Genomic DNA, 27,538 nt, shown 5'->3' with positions numbered 1-27,538 from the left:
GCAAACTGCTCATCCAAACAACTTCAAACACGCCTGTCAGATATGAAATAGAATGGATTAACAGTTGTTGAGAAAAGCAAAAACACACACGCAGAGGCTCCTTAATGCGTCTGTGAGACGATGATTTTCTTTGTCACACACAGATGAGTTCAACAAAGAGTGCAAAGAGGAACAGACTACTAGATATCTGTGTGCCATGTTTGCATCTATAATGTATGTGCGTGTACATGAAACATGATGTTAGTTTCAATTGTTATTCTTGGCGACTGCCATTGATAACTGCTGAGCGGTTTAAGGGAATGTGCTCTCCAAAGATTTTATTAGATGTTGATCAGGAGACAGGAGAGCCAGCTGTGTTCCAAAACGCTTCACCTGCTTCATTCACCTCCCTCTGCCGCACTGCTTAACCAGCAGACACGTTGATTCCAGGTTTAGCATTTCAAAGTGGTGCCGAAAAAGACTCGCCATTCTCCTTATAATTTTGAGCCATTTAATCCTCATAAAATATGCATATTGTAGAAATTATGATGGATGTATGTTGAGCACTAGGAAAGGGTAATGTCGGTGGCGCAGCAAACTGTTACTTTTTTATATAGGAAAATGTTTCATTCCCCGCTTTGATCCTGTAAACATCTCTGTCTGGCATTGATGTTAAAAGCCTTCCTACCACCCAAAGAGCTGTGTTTGCTTTTTACTCTGTCATCCTGCAGATGGCTAACAGCCAATTGGTAGCACTGAGATCAGCAAGTCACAGATCTATTATTGATGCTGTGCATTAATTATTCAAATATTTTTTTCAAGTTGTTTAATGTAATTATGACTAAATTCATTATGGAAAATTGGTATGCAATATTTCCTTTTGAGTTCCTTTTAACTTTATTGCATTCAGCTTTGTTATGCAGTTTGCCAATCTTATCCCTTATTCATTTTAAGTTAGTCGATGTTCAGTGTATAAAAGACTAAACCAATTACCGTCTTTGGTTTCTTTGCATTCTCTTTTTTCCAGTCTTCCCTCCTCCTGTCTTATTTGCTTTTTCTTCCTCCTCCTCTTTCCTAAGATCTCTGATTCCTCTGTGGTGTCTCATCACTCCTCACATTTTCCACTTTTAAGTGGTTTCTCGAATTTTACTTTATCCTCACCTTACTCTCACCTGCCCTATTATGCATTTCCATTTTCAGACACTGAACTCTGTGACTCCGCACCTGGATGTGGAAGAGTGCAGCATTGCTCTCTTACCCAGGAACCGAGAGAAGAACCGCAGCATGGATGTCCTCCCGCCCGATCGCGCCCTTGCGTTCCTGGTCACGACAGAAGGGGAGAGCAACAATTACATCAACGCTGCTCTCGCTGACAGCTTCCACCGGCAGGCTGCTTTTATTGTGACCCCTCACCCTCTGCCGGGCACAACAGCCGATTTTTGGCGGCTGGTTTTTGACTATGGCTGCACAGCAGTGGTCATGCTCAACCAGCTAAATCAGTCAAACTCTGCTTGGGTAAGGTCAAAATGTTATGTTCTTTTTATTGCCATTGATTTGTTGGTACTAAAAAAAAAAAAGAGAGATATTTTAAAAGGTTTAAGTTCTGAGACACACACACATACACACAAGCACACATGCACGCACACACGCACGAGCCACTGTTTGCTGTGCAAGTTTTTACTTTCAGTCTTGGGGTTGTATGAAGTTTATTTGAGACTTTTCCTGACATCCCCTGCCTGTACCATTTCTGTATCTTACTGTGCTTGGGATTAGTTCTTTCATGCCATTTTGTTGGGCTTTGATCCCTGACCACATTGATCTCAAGGCATGACTAGATAACACTCGTCCCAGTTTTTCCCTTTCCCTCCTCAAGATACATCTCTAAAGAATAGGCTTGCATTACCCTCCAGCCACTTTTTCTTATGAGCCTATTTTTTTCTCTGCACTGCCATGATTCCTGCTTTTTTTCTGACAATAACAGTATTAATAATAATTAGTGTAAACATAACACAAGGTGATATATTTGTGCATTTTCACCTTTATTGTGATAGGACAGTGGAGAATAGACAGACACAGAAAAGACACACAATAAGTAGCCTCGGAGCTCTGCATTGGCTTTGCATCATTTGGGTTGTCTGCTCACCCCAGTAAGCTAAATGGTGCCCCGATCAGGATATATTTAAAAAAGCCTCAGAATAAATGATTAAACTCCATAAATTCATGTCAAAGACATGATTTTTAAAGTCTTTGCTAGGCTAAGTCCTGATAGCTATCTATTTCATGTGGTTGGAGTGGGTGAATAAAGCCTTAAGGCTTCATTTAAGGCTTCTCAGGGGATTTAATAAGATCGGACAAGAACTGTGATTGCCACCCATTACGGGCATTTTCTAAACCTTTACAACAGAACCCACAGGAGATGCAGAACGCTAATTAACAACATGCTGAAAAGGCATTATGGATTATTCTAGTTTAGATTTAAGGCTTCTACTTTACCAGGTAATTATCAGCTCAAAAGTCTGCAGCAGACCTGTCACTTCCATGTAGTCACATATAAATATAATCATATAATTTTTAAAAACACTTTTGTCTGATTGCAGCACAAAAAAAAAAAAAAGCATCAATCAAAAATGAAGCATGTAGTTTCCTTTCTTCAAGTTATTTCTCAGGTGGAAGAAACAGGATTTAACAAGCTTGCTGTAGTAATACAGGAAACCAGACCGAGAGGCTGATCAAATGTAGCTCCTGGAGTTGTAGCAGAAAGAACATCATAGTCTGTGAAAGAGCCAAAAGCTGGCACAGCCTGACTCCATTTTGTTGGAGTTAAGCTTAAGGAGATTGGCAAACATCCAGTCCTTAATGGCACATAAATAGTTGTGCAGAGAGAACGATGTTGCTGAATAATTAAGCTTGTGGGACAGGTACAACTGGGTCTCATCAGTTTGGCAATAAAGGAAGAACAATTTCTGTGCTGTCCAATAATTAAGCCTAAGGAAAGGATATTAAAAAAGAATAGGAATGGTCCTAAAATCAGGACACAACCTGCAAGAACTAAACACAATTTAAATGCAGAATTCAGCAACGTAACACCAGCCTTCATTAAATTATTATTAATGCTGTTACAAGGATGATTTGAAGTATTTATGTATAATCTCATAGTATCTTGTATTTACAGTCCTGCATAATGGATATGGGTATGAATAACTATGGTAACCAGTGAATTGCAGAGTTCACCTGTAAAAAGCCCTAAGCACTGAAGATAATAGCTTACACAGACTTGATTCTGTCCTTTAGGCATAAATGCAAGATTTACAAGGTTTTCAGTCAATGTTTAAATATTAACTTTGTGAAATATGTATTACAGTCTATCAGAACCTTGAAAAGCAGGTGCTTATTCCAAGTGATTTTGGTTTTAAGGTGGAACAAACTGAGAATGGAAGAAGAAAGAAACTAGAACCCAAGCAATACTTGATTTTGGGGGCAGATACCAAAAACTAGGGAGTTAAAAAAAAAAAATTTTTTTGTTAATGATATAGATAGATATTGTTGAAAATTACCCCAAATATCCTTTTTTATGTTATTTTCTGGGTGGAAAAAAGAGCAGCATCACCCGATATACTGCTATACTGCGCTGGCTGTTGAAGACACCAAAAATTAGAGCAAGCAAATTGGAAAATGTGCAATAGGAAGTAATATATGTAAATTTAGCACAAAAAGTAAGAAAATTTGTTTAATCAGTTATTTCTTTGTTGCAACAGTGCTTCTTGGCAATAAATCTTGTACTGTTGGAAAGCCTGTTTATTTCCCCTTAAATGGTGCTACAAGTGTAGGGAAAGTGCATTTGTGGGTTGAGCAGCAGAGTTGAGTATGTGGATAAAAAACTTGCCAAATCTTCTCTGCCAATGGCAAACAGCTTATTCTGCTATTGACTCTTGTTTTGAGCTTCTGGTACCCCAGGTGCTGGCAGTCAAGCTTGTCATCATTGGAGGCAATCTCAGTGCAGAGAGATACTGAAATGAGATTCTACAACTAGTGGCAATCCCATACTGTAACTCCACAGTCTGGGACCAAACTCTATCCTCCAAAATGATGACGTTCGCCCCCACAGAGCGGGGTTTATTACAGACTACCTCCAGAATTTGGGAATGGAGAGGATGGAATGTCCTGCCTGCAGTCCTGACCTCAACCCCACTGAACACTTGTGGGATCAGCTTGGGCGGTGCTGTTCATGCCACAGTGACCAACATAATCACACTGGCTAACTGATGACAAATGCTGGTTGAAGAATGGCAGTGACCTATCAATGAAGCCAGATGACACACATCAATTAATTAAACTGCAGGAATATCTTAAAGACATTAAGACCTGGATGACCTCTAATTTCCTGCTTCTAAATTCAGATAAAACTGAAATTCTTGTACTTGGCCCCACAAATCTTAGAAACATGGTGTCTAACCAGATACTTACACTGGATGGCATTACTTTGGCCTCCAGTAACACTGTGAGAAATCTTGGAGTCATTTTTGACCAGGATATAAGATAAGATAAGAGATAAGATAAAACTTTAATGATCCCACAACGGGGAAATTTGTGCATTACAGCAGCTCAATACAGAGAAAAAATGAAAAGGATGAGTAAGAACAAATAACTAAACTAAAAACTAAAACTAAAATTCAATAGAATAAAATAAAATAGCAAAAAAACTATACACATATACATAAGCACTATATACATAAATATATATATCAGTGTCAATACCCACATTTACATATGTCCTTCAATGTGCATATTAAACAAATATGTAGGACCGCTTTTTTGCATTTGTGCAATATTTCTAAAATTAGAAACATCCTTTCTCAGAGTGATGCTGAAAAGCTAATCCATGCATTTATTACTTCTAGGGTGGACTACTGTAATTCGTTATTATCAGGCTGTCCTAAAAGCTCCCTGAAAAGCCTTCAGCTGATCCAAAATGCTGCAGCTAGAGTACTGACAGGGACTAGAAAGAGAGAGCAGATTTCTCCCATATTGGCTTCTCTTCATTGGCTCCCTGTTAAATCTAGAATAGAATTTAAAATTCTTCTCCTCACATACAAGGTCTTGAATAATCAGGCACCATCTTATCTCAAAGACCTCATAGTACCATATCACCCCAATAGAGCACTTCACTCTCAGACTGCTGGCTTACTTGTGGTTCCTAGGATACTTAAGAGTAGAATGGGAGGCAGAGCCTTCAGCTTAAAACTTTCCTTTTTGATCAAGCTTATAGTTTGGGCTGGATCAGGTGACTCTGAACCATCCCTTAGTTATGCTGCTATAGACCTAGGCTGCTGGGGGGCTTCCCACAATAGACTGTTTCTTTTCATTCTCCTTATTTACTTTGTTTATACTCCACTCTGCATTTAATCATTAATTGATATTAATCTCTGGCTCTCTTCCACAGCATGTCTTTCTCTCCCCTCAGCCCAACCGGTCGCGGCAGATGACTGCCCCTCCCTGAGCCTGGTTCTGCTGGAGGTTTCTTCCTGTTAAAAGGGAGTTTTTCCTTCCCACTGTCGCCAAGTGCTGCTCATAGGGGGTCGTTTTTGACTGTTGGGTTTTCTCTGTATTATTGTTGGGTCTTTACCCACAATACAAAGCGCCTTGAGGCGACTGTTTGTTGTGATTTGGCGCTATATAAATAAAATTGAATTGAATTGAATTGAGTGACCCAGCTGGTGAACCAGCATGAGGAGGTGCCAGGCTGTTGTGGCTGTGCATGGTTCTTCCACATGCTACTGAGGCCCCTGTTTGTATATGTCTTGTTTCTTCAGACTTCAATCATCCAATAAATGATACCAAACAAGAGTCAATAGCAGAATAAGCTGTTTGGCATTGGCAGAGAAGATATATGAGGTTAAGACAGAGAAACATTTTCTGTTTATGACTTGTTGTGACACCTGGGAAATGCTGGGTGACACCAAACTACCAGTTTGTAAAAATCAACCATTAAACTACTAACATGACCTCCAAGGTCTTGACAAGTATTGTTAAAATTTCAGTAAATGTTCAGAATATTTTATCTTTATGGTTGGTTTGCACGTATAAAGTAGAAAGTCAGTACTGTATTGGTTTTTCTGGGTGCTCTTTGTAACACCTTATCTAATCTGGAAAAAAAAAAACAAAAAAAAAACAAGAAATCGGAACTGCTCCTATTCACCCACTTTTCATCCATTCCCCTTTAAAAGTTTTCATCTTGTTTCTTTCAGTGCAGCACAGACCTTTTGGGTCTTGTCTGAAAATTGAGTTACAGCCACTTTTAAGTTGTCCATTGCAAGATCTTGTTATGAACTCTGTTATAGAGTTCATTTGCAGCACTGCAGTACTCTGTCTCCCTCTTGTTGAAATCTCTCAAACCACATTACATCTCGTCCTACCCAGTGCTTCTCTCCTCTATCTAACACCAGTGCGGGGCTGTGATACTTTACATTCCACGGAAAGACACACTAACCCAACTTTTGCTTTTATTTGAATAAATAATAGCGGGAATTCATGATTTAAAGCTTTGAGAACAAGTGTTATGACCACAGCTACTGAAGAATGCACGTTCAGCCACTAATGAACTTAGTGAACTTAGCCATTAAATCATGTTCTTTGTGCAGCCCTGTGTTCAGTACTGGCCGGAGCCTGGTTTACAGCAGTACGGGCCAATGGAAGTGGAGTTCCTGTCTATGTCAGCAGATGAGGATGTCATAACTCGTCTATTTCGAGTCAAGAACGTCACAAGGGTGAGTAATTAGCATACCAAACCAGCCAGCGCGGGACGTTTTGTTCAGCTCGGTGACATTTCACAAATGATAAGTTTAAACCTCTTATGTATAAGCTCCATAATCCTCGCCGGTGATTCAGATGGGAGATTTTACCTGCAGTACATTTGAAAATCTAAGGAAGTACTATGAGTTGTGCACATAAATCTTAAACATCTGAAATCTTCTACAATATCTTTTATGAATGCAAACGGAAACTCAGTGTTTCACATGAGACTGTATCTCTACATAGCGTGTGCTTTTGCATTACTAATGCAAACACAGTGGCACTTCACTTGCCTCACGAGACAGAAGAGTTTGTCAAATAAATTCCCCTAAGAACATACACTCTATAACAGAGCCTGGAAATTTGTAGTGAGTACAATGGCAGATGAGAGAAAGTTTTATTCATAGACTTTATTATACATCCTACAAAAGGACATTCTTTGATATTCAGCAGTCCAGAAAATTGAACCAGAGCCCCCAGTGTTTCCATCAAACATTCCCATAAGAGTGATTATTATTATTATAAGAATTTTCTTTTTCATGGCAAACATGCAAGAGAAACACATCAACATGCATGCAATGAAGGTCAGTCTTTTACTTTTTCAATTTCTTCTTGTTACTACCTAGATAGGTGTCTTCCCTCTCTCATCATGTGCACGCTGGCATACTAAAAAGGAAACTTTCATCATCGTGATGCCTGCCATATTTTCAGTTGCTGTCTACTATTTTTGGCTGCAAAGAAGATTTTCTTTTGAATTGTTCATAAAGCCCGTCACACATTTTAAACAGTACAGTGTTAGGTGGAGCTCATGAAATAGGCTTTAAAAAAGGCATCAGTAGTTCTGTCATTGTAGAGGAAACACAGTGGAGTGTTAGTGTGGTCTTTCCTCAACTGAAAAAAATTCCCAGATGTGTTTATATGTAGGACTAGCTCATTTGGACTTCATTGTGTTGACTGTCAGTGTCTGTTTATATGGAGTCATCCATGCATGTTTTCTGCTTGGGATTTTGCATAAGCACATGCTTGCATTCTGCTCAGGATCGCTGTCAACCACTTATTAAAGAAATCTGTATGCAAGGCATTTCCCCTATGCCATTAAAAGCAGCACGACAAGCAGTGCCCAGAACTTCCTTTCTTGATTGGCATCCTTACCTCCTGTGTCGACTGCCCCCGTCATTCCCCTCGCTACCTATGGCACCTCTTTTCTACTCAGTGCACATCACAGTCAAGGAGAGGGCAACTTAACACAGCATGGGAGGAATACAATCACACAAAAATAACACACACCTCTCCCTCTCTCAGCCTCTCTCTGTGCATTAGTGAGTAGATTTCCTTTGCTTGACAATGATATACAAGGGTAGTGAGTAAAAGTCAAAGGAAGTGCATTGTAAGCATATGTATGGATATGAGAGTAGCACAAAAAAAAGCACACTGTGTAAATCCCACTTCCACAGAGGCAATTCCTCCATGCATCGTTGGTGTCTTTGCCAGCCCAATTTGCATGACTTACAGTTCTCCACTGGTCCTTAAGTATTGGGTGAGATTCTACAGGACAAGGTTATGAACACACAGGGACCTCTTTCAGTCGCAGCGCGGGCCCTGCTTACTCCCACAGACCCATATATCTCAAAGTCAGGCTGCTGAGTGAGCACAGCATTGAATGCCAACACACAGCCTGGGGAGTACTCAAAAGTGGGTTCTAACTGGCTACCACAGAAGATATACAGAAACAACCAGAACATTTTATTTAAGACAGACACGTATATATTCAGCAAAAGAGAATGGCAGACTCAGATATGTGTTGTATGTTTTCTGGTGTGTCTGAAGCTCCAAGAGGGCCAGCTGGTGATGTGTCAGTTCCAGTTTCTGCGCTGGTCGGCATATCGTGACGTTCCGGACTCCAAGAAGGCTTTCCTCAACCTGCTGGCTCAAGTGCACAAGTGGCAAAGGGAGTGTGGAGAAGGACGCACTGTTGTGCACTGCCTGTGAGTAATGTTTTAGCATCATGCGTCATGCAGATTAATAGACAAGGCAGAAATACACCCATTCTACTCCTGAAAAGGTCTTACTGCTGTTGAAGATGGAAATTTCCAAGTGCATTTTAAACCAAGGGCCTTTTCTCAGTGGGAAGCATCACAAAAATGAATGTAAAAACATAGGAAATGAAAAACAGCGACTGTTTTGTGCCTTGTTTTTGTGTTATTTGTGATTTGGTGCAATGAGATGCAGTGTGATTTTTTTTTTTTTTTTCTTTTCCCGACGGTATTTATATTGCAGAAAATCAAATTGCACTTTGCTATAGTGAAGTCAGTGGTGTTATATGTGCCTCTGTTGTCCTAAACCCCTGAAGAGCACACCCTGCTGATGAATATGAATGGGCCGTCCAGCTCATTGCCAACCCATCACACGCTCATCCCCACCGCCCCCATCCAGAAGCACATCACTCAGTGCTGTCACACAGCGTTACCCACGACAACCAGGAAAGAGATTATGGAGATCAAATCAATTATAGCTTAATACAGAATGCGATGGTTCTCACTACACTAAATCCAGCACTGCCAAAGCACTGACGACGATTGATTACCTTAATATTGCTTGTATACACTGCAGAATCGCCCATGCCCACCTTCACTGCATTTGTCTCAGGAGAGAGGAAGCGGCTTGTCCTTCAGCAGCTTATTGATATTGTCTTACATTTATGATAACCATGAGAGAATTTCATGCAAAAATGCCACACTATAGTGTTATTTCTCAATTTCAGACTGCTTACAGTGTTTCTCATATAGCTATTTTTATTTTTTATAAATAGTTTATATTCATATTGTGTTTCATCTGTAACAAATGCTGTTTTTATGAGGTAGATAGGAATTCAAAAGCAGGGTTATAAGATTACTTATTGTTCTCTGCTTATATTCTACTGTTATGTTCCAGAATTCAGTTAAACATGTATTTCATTCTGGAGAAATAAAACTTGTACATATTATATATATGACATGTGTAGTACTGTGAAAAAGTCTTGAGCGACCCATCATTTCCTTATATTTTGCTTCCAAGAATCCAGATTTTATTGTAATCTTTAAAAGTGGTCTCCGGGCTTTCTGAAGGTCTTTCAAATTTTTTTCAGTGGAATTTTTTTTTGGGGGGTTTGTATGCTAAGTTGTCTATTACATGTCTACACATAAAAGAGCTTCATTTTCCAGCCTGGACATCATTATTGAAGCACTGTGGGAACATCTTGACAGAGAACGGAACAAAAGGCAGCAACATCCAAGAAAGAGCTTTGAATGTCCTTCAAGAAGCCTGGAGAACTATTCCTGAAAACTACTTAAAGAAATTGCAAGAAAGTTGTCTAAGAGAGTTCAGGCTGTGTTGAAGAATAAAGGTGGTCTTGCCAAATATTGATTTTCAAGTGCATTAGATTTACAAACTCTGTTTTTGCCTTATATTCTGTATTTCCATGAATGTTTGCATGTTTTAATAAATCACTGCATTCTAGCCCATTTTCAGAGGGGTGGCTCAAGACTTTTGCACAGCACTCTATATGGTACCCATTACCCACCACATATTAAATAAACTCATAATAAAGATTTTAGTCTTCAGCCATTTTATAGTGCAAGTATGTCAAACATAAGGCCCAGGGGCCATAGATGGCCTGGCCCCAGTGGACAGCTTTGGAAAACATTTTAGACTTTAACTGTATTTTCCTAGGTTTTATAGCTTCATCTTTATTGATAAAGACCTCCCCCATGGACATTCATGCTAAACAAAGTAATTAGGTAATAGATGAAAAATATGTTTGTTTTTTTACTGTGTACATTGTAAAAAACAAATTTCTACAGTAAATAGTGAAAAAACAGGAACTTTTAACATCATTAAATTTTTCATCCATCCATCCATCCATTCTCTTCCGCTCATCCAGGGCTGGGTCGTGGGGCAGCAGTCTAAGCAGAGAAGGCCAACCTTCCCTCTCCCCAGCCACCTCCACCAGCTCATCAGGGGGGACCCCAAGGCGTTCCCAGGCCAGCCGAGAGATATAGTCTCTCCAGTGTGTCCTGGGTTTCTCCTGGGGCCTCCTCCCAGTGAAAAATGCCCAGAATCACCTCACGCAAGAAGTGCCTCCTGGGCACCTCTTGCGTGAGCTAATCAGATGCCCGAGCCACCTCAGCTGGCTCCTCTCGATGTGGACAAGAAGTGGCTCTGCTCTGAGCCCCTCCTGAATGGCCGGATTCCTCACCCTATCTCTAAGGGAGAGGCCAGCCACCCTTCAAATGGAAACTAATTTCTGACGCTTATATTCGCGATCTTATTCTTTCGGTCACTACCCAAAGCTCGTGACCATAGGTGAGGGTAGAAACGTAGATCAACCAGTAAATCGACAGCTTCGCTTTTACACTCAGCTCCCTCTTCAACACAACAGACCGGTACAGCGTCCGCATCACTGCAGACACAGCCCCGATCCATCTGTCGATCTCCCGCTCCCTTCTCCCGTCACTCGTGAACAAGACCCCTTGAACTCCTCCACCTGGGGCAGGAACTCGTCCCCGAGCCGGAGAGGGCACTCCACCCTTTTCTGGCTGAGGACTATGGCCTCAAACTTAGAAGTTCTGCTTCTCATGCCAGCCACTTCACACTCGGCTGCGAACCGTTCAACTGCGAGCTGGAGGCCACCCCCTGATGAAACCAACAGAACCGCATCTGCAAAGAGCAGAGACGAGATTCTGAGGCTACCAAGGAAGAAGCCTTCCGCCACCTGGCTACGCCTAGAAATTCTGTCCATAAAAATTATGAACAGAATCAGTGACAAAGGGCAGCCCTGACGGAGTCCAACACCCACAGGAAACGAGTCTGACTTATTGCCGGCTATACGGACTAAGCTCTCACTACGGTTGTACAGGGACTGAATGGCCCGCAACAACGGTCCAGACACCCCATACTCCTGCAGGACCTCCCACAGGATACCCCGAGGTACACGGTTGAATGCCTTCTCCAAGTCCACAAAGCACATATAGACTGGATGGGCAAACTCCCACGCACACTCGAATATCCTCGAGAGGATAAAGAGCTGGTCCAGCCTTCCACGACCAGGATGAAAACCGCATTGTTCCTCTTGGATCTGAGGTTCGACTAACGGTCTTTAGGCACTTCTGCATTTGCTTTTTCTGATCTTGAAGCTGCGCCCATGTTTTGTACTGTCTATCATGCTGATGTTTAGCAAGTAATATGACTTCAGCTTCGAATCTGGATGATGATCATGCTTAGTAAGTGTTAAATATAGTGAAATGGTTATAATGTTGGCATCAAATTAAACAAATTATGGATCATGAATTTCTATTACAACTTTAATGGCAGTCCATTCAGTAATTTTTTAAATGTTTCACTCAGAATCCCAAATGCCAATCCCATAGTGGTTCTAGAAAAAAAGGATACCACCAAAGGCAATCTGATACCTTTTGGGAGTCATAAATTTCTGTGTACAAAAATCCATCCATTGCTTGCTGATATATTTCAGTCTGAACTAATTTGATCAGTTTGGCTGAGCACAGTGCTACACTAATAGCATGACTAAGTATATCATATAGATTGCAGATGATATCAAAAAGATGGAATTAATTTGATGCATTAATGAAGGAGACTTGAACTTTTTTGTCAATAACTTGTCAAATTTTTATGTACTTTTCAAACAATTTTATTTCATTTTATTTGTTAAATTATGCAATAGAGCCCCATGAGCTAAAACAGCAATGATCCTTTTTTTCCCCCCTCATTAATGCTCTCATTTTTGTAATATGATATAATGTTCACCCCTACTTTGCCATGTATGACATAAAACTGCTGACTTCCTCCCAGGCTGTTAACAGTTATACAGGTTTTATTTGGTATTCTGTTTCTTTTCTTTTCTTTTGGGAAAAGTATGACACAAGCAAAATGAACTAGATTATTTGATTAATTCTAGGGCAGCAATGATTCCTCAAGTAATTCGAATAGTTCGCTTATGAAAAAAAATCCTCAAGACAAATTTGTTGCTTTGATGTTTCATTTAAACTCTGCAGCGCTCAGGTGTCACCAGGTAAGCTCAAGTGTTTCTCCCACATTAGCAGCATTAAAGTTCTCTGCTGCGTAACAGATTTCTGTCATTTGGAAAAAAACGACCCTTTAACACCGAGTGGATCATTGCTGACATGTTTGGCCACGCCTCCACTGCTCTCTACGTGTGTGTGTGTGTGTGTGTGTGTGTGTGTTTTGTGCTCCCTGTGCTGAGAATTTCAGCTGTTAGATATGGGAACAGATCGCTATCGCCACAGTTTGCTAGTGGGTGCCGCTATTAGCACTAGCGATTGTTTCCCGGTCACCTGTTTGTTACTGAAGGCTTCCATCAAAATATTTTTATACTTTAATCCCTGATTAGTAACTAAAAATGACCTGCAATAGAAACATATTTAGGAGGATGCTTGTGAATACAAAGCATTACAACATTACGCTCATGCAGCCCCCAGTTTTTCAACAAAACCCAACAGGAGCAGTTGTTTTATGTGCAGTCTGTCTGCACATGTGCAAGGGGTGCAAAGAGGAGGAGACTTTATCAAGACATGAGCTCAGGTGGAGCAAATGGAAACATTTTTCTAGTGTCCAAAGCAGTAACACCATCGCCTGTAACACCATTAAAACCTTCACTGGAAAACAGCTGGAGGAGCCCTTCATCAACCACCTGATCAGCAAGTGTCAATGTGCTGCTCCATTCACCGTTCTTTATTTCACACAGAGAAAAATCTGCAGTGAATCTACGAAGTTCAAATATGCAGATGAACTGTTAATAAGACAAAAGTATTTTTTATCCGATTACTCGACTAATTGATGGAATAATTGATAGAGTACTCGATTACTAAAATAATCAATAGTTGCAGCACTAATTAATTCTAATAAAATATTACATAAAGCTGCTAACAACTACTAAATATCACAAGTATACAATGGTAACGGTACAGAGCCCCAAAAAGGGTCATGGCAGAAAATTTTGTTCTGGCAGTTCATCTTCCAATGTGTTATTTTTCATTCACACTCATCAACTTGCATTAACTTTAATTAACCTTTGCATTCCCTCTGGACCATATATAGTATGATAGAATATTTATTATGTAATAGACTGCTGCTGGTTTGACCACAGGTCCCTTCACCTGTGGCTGCTCAGGCACAAGTCTGTACCTTTGGAGAAAAGAATGCTATCTAGATCAACCCAGCTCTCTTACCAACAGCTGCTAATACTAATTGAAACAGCAGCTGGGATCATTAAGGGATGATATGGCCTGTCACTGCGATTGTGTCGATGGCCACATATATACTGCAGAGTCTTTGCTTTGGTTATCACGACACATTAGTCACGGGGCACAGCAGACACATGACCGGCCAGCTTTTGCCATCTCAGACAGTTTTTTCCTGGACTTGTTTTGTGCTAAAGCCCCAAGCCATCTTTTGATATTATCAACATTGTGTGTTATATTATGATCTTTTGTACTGCCTCTAAAGTGTAATTGATGCCGCGCATCTTTTACAAGCATTGCACTGAACTTGCTTTTATAGGTCAGCTGTGAGTGTCCATGTACAGGAAAACTAAGATGCCTGCTGCACGCATGAACCTGAGCTTTGCTCTGAGGGTGAAGTTCTTATTTTTCCACATTTATTCTCACTTTAGAAACCACTCAATCTAGAATAAATATATCTGTTAGTCAGACCTCGGATTAAGGAGTAACAACCTGTATAACCGCAGTGAGAGCTTGGTCTGGATTGCCGGCAATAAGTCAGTTGTTCCCGGTGGGTGTGGGACACTATCAGAGCTGTCCTTTGGCACCTATTCTCTTCATAATTTTTATTGACAGAATTTCTAGGCAGAGCCAAGTGGCAGAAGGCTTCCACTCTGGTGGCCTCAGGATCTCGTCTCTGCTTAATGCGGATGATGTGGTTCTGTTGCCATCATCAGGTGGTGGCTTCCAGCTCACATTGGAGTGGTTCGCAGCCAAGTGTGAAGTGGTGGGAATGAGAATCAGCACCTCCAAGTCTGAAGGTGTGGTCCTCAGCAGGAAAAGCAGGTGGAGTGTCCACTCCGGTTCACGCATGAGTTGCTGTCCCAAGTGGAGCATTTTAAGTATCCAGTGGTCTTGTTCATGAGTGGGGGGACAGAAGGAGAGGGGGATAGACAGATGATCAGTGCAGCATCTGCAGTGATGCGTTCTGTTGTGGTGATGAGAGAGCTGAGCGTAAAAGCAAAGCCGTTGATTTACCGGTCCATCTACATCCCTACCCTCACGAGCTCTGAGTATTGACCAAAAGAATGAGATTGAGTATACAAGCAGCAGTAAATAAGTTTTCTCCGAAGGGCAGCTGAGCTCATCCTTAGAGACAGGGTGAGAAGTTCAGTCATTCAGGAGGGACTCAGAGTAGAGTTGCTACTCCTCCACATTGTGAGGAGTAGCAACTCTACTCTGAGTAGAGTAGAGTTGCTACTCCTCCACATTGTGAGGAGCCAGCTGAGATGGTTTGAGCATCTGATTAGGATGCTTCCTGGGCGTGGTGTTCTGGGCATGTATTATCAGGAGGAGGCCCTGGGGTGCACCCAGGACACTCTGGAGAGATTATATCTCTTGGTTGGCCTGGGAATGCTTCAGTGTTCCCCTGGATGAGCTGGAGGCGGTAGCTGGGGAGAGGGAGGTCTGCGCTTCCCAGCCCCAGATAAGCGGCAGAAGCAGAAGGAAGGAAGGAAACACTGCTGTAGTTTGGCCTATGCCAGCTATGTTTTTTGGTTTGAATCTTTTTGGTTTTGGTTTGTTCTCAAGCTTTGATTCTTTGTTTGTTTGTGCTGTTATACACTGAAGATCACTAATATTGCTACTGTTATATGACATAAACTGTAGCAGTGCTTTCTGGGTAATGTTCATAGCAGCAGTAAAGAGGAGTTACAGTTCAGCAGCACCTATCCATTGCACTTTGGACCGAACCATAAAAGCAACATCTGAGCATTAACTATATCCACAAGCACAAACAGCTCAACACAGCCAAACAGGGCTGCTATGCTGCTTATACACATTCACAGCTTTGCCTTTCCAAAGGAGGAATGAGCAGTAAATGCACCGTGTAAAGTATTCATTATCTCTCATTACCTTAGTATCTGCAGAATTTGCATTGTGTATATAACTGTTACTAGTCCAAATCACCAAGTGATTGCTTGAATCAGGCAGAGCACAAAAGGTATTGTGAGGTAATGCAGAAATTACTGTTCTAGAATTTAAAATGTAGAGGGGAATAAACAGTCTGGCTTTCTTTTACTGTAAGCCACAGCAGCAGCTTTTCCATGCACAGATACGAAAATAGGCAGTAGCTTTGATTTATCTCTGTACTGTATAGTTTTTAAAAAGTATATTCTCTTCTACAGCAATGGTGGTGGCCGTAGTGGGACCTTCTGTGCCTGCAACATCCTCATCGAGATGATCCAGTATCAGAACATGGTAGATGTATTCTATGCTGTTAAAACTCTACGCAACTGCAAACCCAACATGGTCGAGTCTCTGGTATGAAAGTATAGTTTGTAAGTAAAGGAAAAGAATTTTCAGTAAATTGAACATTTTTGACCCTAGTTTTGTGTTTTCATTTTCTTTAGGACCAGTATCGATTTTGCTATGACCTTGTCCTGGAGTACTTGGATTGCTTTGAAGGCAGATAGCAACTAAATGTTTACGACGGCAGCAAATTCCCATGCGCTGGAGACGGAGACCACCCAGTGACCCCGCTCTTCTTTAATGTTTGGACCTGTGGACTTGGCTATGAAAGGACTGTGGCAGAAGGACAGGAAAGAAAAAAACATGGTCAAGGTTCTGACTTTTAACCTTTAATGTACAGCTGTGATTTCCTCCCTGTTGGTGATTATCTCTTTTGATATATATATTTTTTTGTGTGTTTTTCTCGGTCCTCTTTGCCTCTTGGACTAAATCTTGTATGTGCTAAGGGTTTCTGTAGCAGCAAAACAATATTTCGTGCTACAAAATGGACCTGTCCCTTCTAAAGAAGGGTCACCCTGCCTGTGTTTCATCATTTCACTCGTACAACCGAGGAGCCTGGATCAAATTCCAGAGATAGACGTGGAAGAGCTACATGAAATAACAGTCCACTGTGTTTGTGGCATGACTTATCTACCATACCATAAACTGCCTTATTCTCTAATGATAGGACAGATTTATTGAAACCACCAAATAAATCTTAAAAGGTTGTCCAACTGGTGTAGAAAACAACAAGAAGACTTTTAAAGAGACCTACAGTGTAAAGATAGACCAGCCCAGTATTTCAGCAGTATCGATGCAGAAACTGTACAGTAGTGCAATGTGTTGTATTTTGCCATAATGTTTGTGCTGGATTACCATGTGTGCTACAGGTGGGCGTTGCCAGCAGTGAGCCTGGTGCCACCAAGGGAGATTCCTGTCTCGTTACTGTCACAGTGCCAATCCCACTGACTGACTTGAATCCTTTTCTTTGATCTACTGCTTCATCTTGATATATGCCTACAAACATACACTATGTACTGCATCAGCTAATGTTCTTGCTCCGAAGTGATTGTTTGTATTTTATACTTACCGGGAAAGAAGAAGGCGAGGAGGGGAAACACTGTTTGAAACGTATCGAGCCCATAGTGTTGGTGTGAAAAACGATGTTCCATTAATGCTGTGGTCAAAGTGTCTGAACTGGTGCGGCGTTACAGTTTGGAGTCTGCACCTCTTCAACTCATTTGTTATCTGAGGCATTTGGTTGTACTGTAAAATGTCAAAGAAAGCTAAACATTTCAGGTAGAGGATCATTTTGACATGAAGCTATATGTTGTTGCTGTTGGTGTAAAATATATAGATAGATTTTAAAAAAAAAGGGGGGCATTAAGATTGAGAAGGGGGCAGGATGCTATTTTGTATCACTGCTCATCACTGAACACATTCGTGTTTTCACACTGGTGTTCTTTTTTCTTATTTTATATTTTTTTTTCAAATACAAAAACGTTCTAAAAACAGAGGAAGAGTAAGAAGCTGTCGGCCACATACCCTGCTGTTTAGTTACCACAGAGTTGATGGATAAACAAAATCCACTCTTTTTCAACTATTGGCCAATGCCTGGAGAGCACCGGAACTCTTTATGCCTGAATCAATGTAACAATCAGTCAGGTTCAGGATGTGTGATACACATAATGATCAGAGACAGCTTTGAAACATCCTCTGCGAAGACCCCATCGCACAGAGGACAAAATTTATTTTGTTTTCTTTTTTCATTCCATTTTTGCTTTATAGCCACAAAAATATCTCTAAGAAGCTCCATTATTAGCCTTTAAAATATGTTATGCATCACCACATCTCCCGAAACTCCTTTAAGTACAGGTTTTTGGAGAGGGTGGTAAAGGTATCACTCCAGGACCTACCCTAATAAACAAGGAGAGACAGCTAGAAGCTGAGAAAAGCAATCCTGCTGCTAGTGTGCAGCTCACAGTCTGGTTGAGGTGGGAGCACCAGAATATGTGAGCAATCTAACAGTATACAAACTTCACCAGGCTCCCACAGATTTTCAAATAGAGCAGCTTGTTTGTGATGAGGAGGAAGAATGAGGTAGCTACATTGTAGTCAGTGATCTGGCAAAAGCTTGCTGGAGGAAGTGCCTGGACACTTTTTTGTTAAGGGTAGAAGGAATGTGTAAATACAGATGTATATTATGTTATGTGAATAATATATTATATGTTTGCCCAGAGTAAAGACGTATAGTAAGTAACCACAACATAACCATAAAGCTGAATGTGCTGTAAATGACCATTTTGTGAGTTTTTTGTCAGAACTTTTAACAACGAGCGTTCATCCCAGCGCTCTGAGCAGAACAGGTCATCAAAGCGTGTGGATACTCGGTATGCTTTGCATTTCATTTCAGTGATTTCAAAATAACCCGATCCATATGATTTATTTCAACCATTAGCCACGACTGTGAGTGCATTATACTTTCACCATTCCAAAGCTTTTTATTATGACTATTTCTGAGTGACAACTGCCAACACAGGACATTTTAATTTCATTAGTTGTTTTCTGTATGAACCAACAGTACTTGACTACTGTGTTTTTGATCATTGTATTTGTGGGGTCAAGGTGTGTATTTAATGAGAGAAAAGAAGAAGACAGATGTATATCAGGGTTGGAAAGGTTTTTCTTCTGAGCGACACCAACGATTAACAATAAAAGAACAATGGGGGAAAAAGGGAAGTTGCACTCTTTCATTGGATGTTCTGTCTAAAATGCACACATAGCTGAAAAGAAAAAAAAACATCGGCGTGGTTTTACAATCGGTTTGTCAGCAGAATCACAGACCTGACAGCTCAACATGGACTTCCTGTATATGTGCCTCTGACCGACCTGCGGTTTCTAATGCGGATGTGATCTTTTAGCATTTTCCCGTCACCTTGAACCGCATTGACCATTTGATCTGACCTGCCTTTTCAATCCCTTACCTTCTTTCTTTTCCTTATCTCTTTTAACCACACCCCTCCACCACACTCAGCTTATTTTCCATTACTTTCAGTGTCTTTCTCTCATCGTTTTCCCCCATCTCTTGCTTTGCTCCTTAGCTCAGAGTAAGGTGACTCCAGACCACAGACTTCCTCTCTTTCCCTGTGGCTACGTTGAATAATGCAGCAGTCCTGCAAACTGATCCAGTCTTCAGCAGAGAGACTAATCAGATTAATTAGAGTACAGGACCCCCTACTGTTCAGCTGAGGACAATGGAGGCTATGTGGATTGGTCTTTAGATTGTTCACAGATTGATTAAGCTGCAAAAACAAACTTTAAAGGAATGTGTTGTAAAGGTAAGTATTCCTAAGATGATACTTCAGTAGCCATGTGGATGAAAGGAGCGTGAAAACCTTATTGATTAATGAGGCAATGAGCTATTTTTATGGAGGCAAGTCATTTATACAACCCTATTTAATATCTGCAAGATTTTCTCAATTTCCCTTTTCACCTGCAGAAAGCTATTACAACATTAAATCCTTTTTCCATCCTTTGCTTCTCATATTTGACCAGCGGTTTAAATTAGCTGGTAATTGGAGTCTTATCATTTAATTTTGATGGTGTAATGACTGCTGCGGTCAAGACACTTATCACGTTGCCAGAATCCAACAGGGCTTTGTCTTTTCCTTCTCATTGGGGTGTCCTGTCTTATATTCTGTCACTAATGGGCTCGATGGATGTTGACTTCTCCCTGGTCTCCCTATTGAGTCTCACCATAAACACTCAGATATAGTGTTTCTATAAAATGGCAGTGAAGTCCAACAGCTTCTGGTGTCAGCTGATACAGTATATGGGAGAAAAACAACACATAGCTGATAAATCCTCAAAAACATTTTTGTCCTCATATTTATCATCAGTAGTTAGTGATTATCCAGTAATTTTAAAATTTATGTGTTAATGGCAGTTTAAAAAAATACTTCAAGGTATATGGATACATAATACATCACTGTGGAAAAGTACCAAAGGTAACAGTCTGTCAGGCATAAAATAGTAAAGTTGTTAGCCAAAGGTTTGCTGTATCTCATCATTGTGTGCAATGTGTCCTTAAAAATTTGAGGAAACTGGAAAAGTAGAGGACAAAAGAATAAGTGGCAGGCCTAAGAAAAAACAGCAGATAAACAGTTTATGAGAGTCATGCCATTAGGAAAATATTCAGCAAAGACCAGACACAAGACCCGAGAAAGGTACCTGGTCTTTGAGTTGATCCACAGGTCTTATGCAGTGATCAATCCAAATTTGAGTTTTGAGTTTTCTGGTTCAAATCGTCAATATCTACAGAGGTCAAGAGTTGGATACAACAGTGAGTGTCTACAGCCATCTATAAAACAAGGTGTAGGCTCTGTCATGGTTTGGGCCAGTGGCGTTGCAGATCTTTTCAAAATTGATGGAATTAGGAATGTAGAAAAGTGCCATCAGATTTTGATCCACCATGCAATAATCTGAAAAGCATATGACTGGCAACAGGTGCATTTTTCAGCATGACAGATACCAAACATACTGCCAATGCAGTAAAAGCATACCTGCATAGAAATAAACACACTGGAACCCTGTCAGTAATGGATTGGCCTCCCCAGAGCCCGGATTTTAACATTATTGAAGCAGTGTGGGATCATCTTGGCAGAGAGCAGAACAAAAGGCAGCCAACATCCAAACAAGAGCTTTGAATGTCCTTCAAGAAGCCCGGAGAACTATTCCTGAAAACTATAGTCCCTTAACTGGCCAGGGCCCGATGACGGGCCATTTGTAGTCCCTTTTATATGCCAGGCTAGACCTTCCCATTTTTAATTGACACGTCATTTGGCCAATCATGTAACTGGCTGCACCAAATCACCTGACAAAGCTACGTGACGCCCTCTGAGTATTATTGGCTCTGGGAAACCGATTGCTTAACATGATTGGCCGAATGAGGTGTCAATCAAAATGGGAGGGTCTAGCCTGCCATATAAATGCATTTCATTCGGCCCGCGGACCAGACGCGGCCGGTTAATAGGCTATGAAATGAGTTGTTCAGAGCCAATAATAACCAGAGGGTGTTATGTAGTTGTTTCAGGTGATTTTTTTGCTGCCAGTTAAGGGGTTAAAGGAATGACAAAGCTGCCTAAGAGAGTTCAGACTGTTCAACACAATCTGAACCTTCATTCTTTAACACCTGTAGAATGAAGGCGGTCATACCACATATTGACTTCCAAGTTTCTTAGAATTGTACAAACTCTGTTTTTGTCTTAATTATTGTATTTCCATGAATGCTTCCACATTTCAATAAATTACTGCACCTATTTCCCATTTTACAAGCAGCATATAAAGAAATTAAATGTTACTCAAGGTTTTTGCACAGCACTATAAATTATTCACAGATTTGTAACTTGCCACAGCAGGGATAAAAAGAAACAATGTCTGGGACTCAAAAAGATGCTCGCTTGTTGCCTAATAGCTTACAGAGACACGATCCAGGTTTTAACATTGGCAGAATGCTATTCTTCAAAGCACAGTGGTGTATCTTACTAAATGTTTAATGATTCTTCTTTCATGCCAAATGCTTTGCTAATAGATGCAGATAAAATCCAATATTCTCTGGGAGAATATTGTCACAGAAGCTTTTGCGGGTGACCTTGCCCAAGCCTCAGTCAATAAGTCGATAGAGAAGATGGCACGAAAATAAAGTTGCAGGCTTTTAGAAAACAGGACAAATATCTGGTGTACGTCTGGGGACGTATTATATGATTCCTTGAAAAAAAAATACAGACTTAAACAAAGTCTCATCCACTGAGTATAGGAATATTTCTCTTTCTGAACTGTTTTTTTTTTCCCTCAGTAAAATACACAAGGTGAAAACACACCCTACCCACACTATCTTGTCCTACCATCCTGGTGGTACTCGGCTTCTGCTATAGAGTGCAGCAGACAAGACAGGTGGTTCAGCTTTGTGATCAGCAGAGCGAGGACAGAGAAGAGCTGGCCAGATGGCTCCGTCCACCATGTTTTTTTCCACACTGGTTCCATTGCCACAGTCAGTCTGATTGGAGCCCTTATCTCAGCAATGTGCTCTGAGTTCAGTGAAAGTCATGGTTGACATGAACAAGGGGAAGAGTGGGAGCTTCTGATGGTTCCAGCCTGGATCATGCAGGCAAACAAGGAGCCCGAGACAGATAACCAGAATCAGAGGACACATGAGTGACTCAACTGTCCTTTTCCTCTTTATCACGCTCACCTTTCACTGTTAGGTAGCGCAACAGCAATGTGCCACCGCCACCAACACCAGCCACCTTTAACTTAGGATGCTCTGACCTGTATCATTTGTGGGGTTGAATTCAACAGTTCAGTTAACTTAGAGGAGTAGGGGGTGGGGTGGCTGGTGCCAGAGAAGCTGGATAATCAAGAGAAAAACAAAAAAAAAAGAAGTTTGGGAAGCTGAAATATCAGGGTTGTATATACAAAATCCGTCTCTGCCACCACTCTCTCGATAACAACACAATCTCAGGTGAAGCAGAGGCTGAAGTTATTTTGCTCCAAGGATAATCTCTCGTTGTTAGTACACTCATAGAGATGTTGAGCCTTGAGGGTTCTGGGGAGAAGCTTGTAAACGATCTTATGTCAACATGAGCCATTTCTAGGTTGTGGCAATAATGCTTCTCCGAGCTGCCATAAATTTGAGAGATGAGCTTATCAAAAGGTCAGCCCTTAGAGGGACTGGCTTAGCAACTGGATTTATCCTTCAGTTTATTTAGAGCAGAAAAATGGGGCCACAAGCGACGACTAGCATCAATCATACTTCATTGTGATCCTTGACAAACTTAAAGAAAGAGCAGGAGTCTTTTTGATTTCATCTAAAGGCAGAGAGCAAACACTGGGAGTACATTCAAGTCAATAAAATATAGAATTACCTTTTATTGCTTTTAAAGTTATAAAACCTATAACAGGAGCTGCATACATGTCCCAAGTTGAGTATGATTAGATTTGGTTCTAATCAATTAGATTAACACCTTCCTATTTGTGACAACTGAGTTTTTTTTTGTTTTTTTTTGGGGGGGGGGGGGGGGGGGGGTATAGCATTAAAATGAAATGATATGAGTAAAATCTGTAATCAACTTTCAAGGCCTTCAGTCTTTCCTGTCCACTTTTGAGAATATCTATTTTGTTTTTGTTTTCAAGGTTTCACCCACTCCTTTTTGCCCTTCTTCTCTCTGGTGTCCCTTCTCCCCTCATCGTTGTCTGTCTTCACCACCCCACCCCTTTCTTTCCTCCAGCAGTTGTTGAAATAGATGCAGCTATGAGAGGACAGTTGTGCAACTGATAATACTACATTAACCTCAGGGAGAACACAGTTGTCCTCTGCTCTCACGTCTCTTTTCCACACCAGACATCCCCGACTGCGGGCTGCATTAACCCCAGTACCCCCCCCCCCCCCCTCCCCGACTCCGTCATCCCTGGAGCCCTACGTCCGCCGGTTCACGTATCCCCATAGCTGCAACCTATCTTCTTTCTGCCAAGGCTGAGTAATGCCATGCTATGTGAAAAAATGTTGTCTGCATGCTGAATGAAAACATGGCCCAGAACGCTATTCCTTCTCCGAGCACTTTGTCTTTCACACCTATGTAGCGTCATTCACAATGTCCCCGTTTCATTTAGCGCCCTATCCTGTGGAGAATAGTCGCACTCTCCCACACTTCCTGCAGAGTGGAAAGCTGTACACTACACTCGGAAAATGACAACCTGAACTAAACATTAAGCATGACTATGTTTCTGTAAATTCTGCTCTGCTCGTACTGACTGATTAGCAGCGATAACAGCGTTGGGGTCATTATTGACTTTGTTTTTAAGGTAATGCATTACACTACTTAATTACTCCAGAGAGAAGGTAATCTGTTACAATACTCCTTAGATTACTTTCGTGTTACTCCGTAACATGACCTGAAATGCCTTGTCACATAATTAGCAGTCAGCTATATAAACCTTATATTAGGCTCCAACCCATCTGTACAAATCTCCAACCTAATGAGGAGGACACACATACGATCTTTCTTTTAAAGTCTGCTGCAGCAGCTGTGTGAGTGCGCATGGCAAAGTGAAACTTCAAAGCAATCACCACAGTGATTCTACTGTAGAAACATGTACAGGCAGAAATGGAGGATATAATGCTACAAGTCTGACTGCTCATCACCACCTGCGTTGCCTGGTGAAGTTCAGGCTCTGGCTGCTGGGCTGGGGTCAGCATACACTCAGCTTTAACATCACTCTGGGTTTTTCACTAACTTTGTGTTAACATTCCGTCTGTGCAAATGTTTGCAAAGAGTTGAAGGTGTGCTTGCAGCGTAATGCAGTTTCTGTCCTGAGCGCAGTTTGCACTTCAACACCACGCTCTTATTCTTTCATGCAATAAAAATAAAAGTAATGACCGTATCCCCACTACTCATATTGGTAGACTGCTCTGCTATATTCCTCCTCCCTACACAGGAACTGAAATCAGCTGATTGTAGCACAAGTGCACATTAAGAAAAAGTCATGTTTGATGTATGTTTTTCTTTCATGTGTGCAGATAATTGAACCTTTGTAACACAAGTAATGACATAATCGTAACTGTGATTTCATTACTGGATTTTTTTTATTTTGTTCTTTTTTTTTTATGTTTATTTCTATATTGTGGTAGTTTTAGCCCAGACCATGACTTAAATGAGCTTTAAAACACCTATAAACACTCATATCTTTCAATAAAGAAGTCTCATCTCTTGTCAGATAAGAAAAACTTTCTGATGTAACACACAAGGACCAAAAAATTATGACATGACAAGTTTAGTTAACTTATAAATTTAGGACATTAAAGCACCTGGTTAATCAGAGGAACTGAAATTGTGTTCAAAAGATAGGCTGAAAGACCTAAACATGTCAGATTTAGCCAGATAGCTTTCCTCGGTATGAGGACAGAAAATGCAAAGATACACTCTGCCTGACTCTGTACAACAAAATTTGCCAATGTTGAAATAATTAGCTCACTAATTATATTTTTATATCTCATTTATCTATTAAACTATGGTGTTTACTTTGCAGCCTCCTGGTAAAAGTCAAACTTCAGAAAGGGCCTGTCTGGCCTTAAGCTAAGCTAACAGCTACTGTCAGTAGCCTCATATCCTAAAATAATCTAAAGCCTTTTTTCCAAAAGTTTAACTATTGCTTTTAGAAACTGGGTTAATACTTTACATCAACGTGTTGAACATTTTGCACAAATTGCTTATTTAACAGAATATGACAAACTACTGTTCTCTCATTACCACCCTCTTCCCAACCCACTGCAGGTCAGTGAAACAGTAGCACTGAATGACTTGGATACAAATTGGTCTCCAGGTCTTGTCTTTTGCCCTGAGAGAGCAACTGTCAGTGTCATGTTCTGGTCTTTCACAACCTTCAAACCTAATTAAAGCGAAGAAGGAACTATTTTTCTTCATCTCTCTGCATGGCTTCTTCGTTTAATGCTGTGCCTGAACCTCAGAGCACTGGGGATTATGCTGTCATGTCATGTAGGCCGAACCCAGGGATCTACATGCATGCAGATATGAACTCTTTAATATTTCATTCCACAGGTTAGGCTGCTTGTCTGTACCTCAAGAATAAAAAGAAAAATCTTTGGAGACTGCCGTCAGACAGGATAACAACAGAATAATGCATGGCCCCGTTTTCCCTACATTTGACTGTCTCTCTTCTTTTTTCCAGCCTTTGCAGCCTTTTTATCAATTTCACTCTTGCTCTTGCAATTTCCCTTTTTGTCCTCTTGTCTTTTTTTCAGCCTTCTCACCTTTCTCCCTCACCATCTCTTTGCCTTTCCTCTTCTTCCTCTTTATCACACTGCCTTCCTGTTACCTTTTTAGCCCTCTTGTGCTTTCTCTTTTCCTCTCACCAGTTTGTGTCAGGTAAGATTGCTGGAGGTGCGAGTCTCTGACAGCTCATCGAGGGCTTGCGGGGTGGGGGGTTGGGGCTTGCCTGCCCTCTTGTCAGCTGTCTGCTCTGCCGTGTGACCAGGGTGACGAGGTCACGGCATACATTGTGGAAACTTGCATCTGATGTTGCCGTGTCACTTAAAAGCACGTAGAGAACAGCATCTTCGGTGGGGGCCACCTTTATACTACATGCTGTTAACACGCTCTCTTTTCTGCGCCTGTCACAGCACTGCATTACACTTTGCCAGCAATGCAAGCAAGACGCCTAGATTTAGCACCTGTAACATGTCACAAATCAGTTTTGCTGTCACTACTTATTGAAGAGCATTTTCTGCTTTTCCATTAAAATTTTCACAGTTGTTAAAGATGGTTTGAGAAGCATCACAGAGAGGAAAACGTCAGAGCACACTTACAAAAACAGAAAAGGAAAGTCACGCTTTCCTATGTGTGAACAACTAACTGGACTTAGCCTCTGTGCTTAGGCATTGTTATTTAAAGGCTGAGTTCACTGATGCACCATGTCATTCTAACTCCATGTTTGATGTTAATCTGCTGGAATGAGCAGAAAAACAGGAACACACTGAACCATGTTGCATATTGCATTGAGCTTGACATGTGTCTCTAAAGTGGCAACAACTGACTGTAATTACCATGAATGGCCAAATGCAATGCTTACATTAGAGATGGAAGAATAGCTAGTAGCATGATCTCGTCATATCTCCTGGATGGCAGTTATTCTTCTGCTCTTGTCTTTGGCTCAATAGACATCCCTTGTGGCCATACTGAGCTGTGCAAGTAGCATTTGAGGAGGACAACATATCTGTGAATTCATCTGCTTCTTGTTCATTGTAGATGTTTGTCTCACTTTCGCTCTTTATCTGTGGCCTCTAATAGCCCTGACGAATGGGGCTGCTCCAGATGCACTCAGACAAAAGAAGGTTCACTCTTCACAAACAGCCTGTATCCCATTAGCCAACAGAAGCAGAGGCCCGGGATAATCCTGTCTGTCTTTTAGGCACATGAATGACATTTCCAGCATGGACAAACTCAGTTGGTTGAGAGGATAAAAGTCTCTCACATCTCTAGTGGTTTAGACTGTGGCTCAGTGTGCTTATTAGTTGCCCCAGCCTGTCTTTACCAGGCAAAAGACACCGACAACATTGTCAACCTGAGGAGCAGCATGCAGAAGAGCTCAGTGAAAAAGAGAAGTAAAAATTCTGAATGTCAAAAGCAGGTTGTGTAACAGTGAGGATCTCAGTCTGCCAGTGCCTCATGTCC

At 41.1% G+C, this 27,538-nt stretch overlaps 1 protein-coding gene across 2 annotated transcripts in view; it reads left to right on the top strand.

Annotated features, from left to right (window-relative positions):
• Window positions 1–19,017, top strand: part of ptprub (protein tyrosine phosphatase receptor type Ub) — a 191,727-nt gene extending 172,710 nt beyond the window's left edge. For both annotated transcript variants that reach the window (XM_030749001.1, XM_030749002.1), the window contains 5 exons: window positions 1,180–1,494; window positions 6,618–6,743; window positions 8,596–8,753; window positions 16,190–16,325; window positions 16,415–19,017. In XM_030749001.1, coding sequence (XP_030604861.1) covers window positions 1,180–1,494; window positions 6,618–6,743; window positions 8,596–8,753; window positions 16,190–16,325; window positions 16,415–16,477 — 798 coding nt within the window. In that variant the 3' untranslated portion in view covers window positions 16,478–19,017. The remainder of the gene's footprint in view (window positions 1–1,179; window positions 1,495–6,617; window positions 6,744–8,595; window positions 8,754–16,189; window positions 16,326–16,414) is intronic.
• Window positions 19,018–27,538: the final 8,521 nt, after the last annotated feature.

The sequence above is a fragment of the Archocentrus centrarchus genome, chromosome 16, assembly GCF_007364275.1.
Source record: "Archocentrus centrarchus isolate MPI-CPG fArcCen1 chromosome 16, fArcCen1, whole genome shotgun sequence".
NCBI lineage: Eukaryota > Metazoa > Chordata > Actinopteri > Cichliformes > Cichlidae > Archocentrus > Archocentrus centrarchus.
Note: the sequence above shows the minus strand (reverse complement) of the source record. Positions and strands in the feature narration are given on the sequence as shown.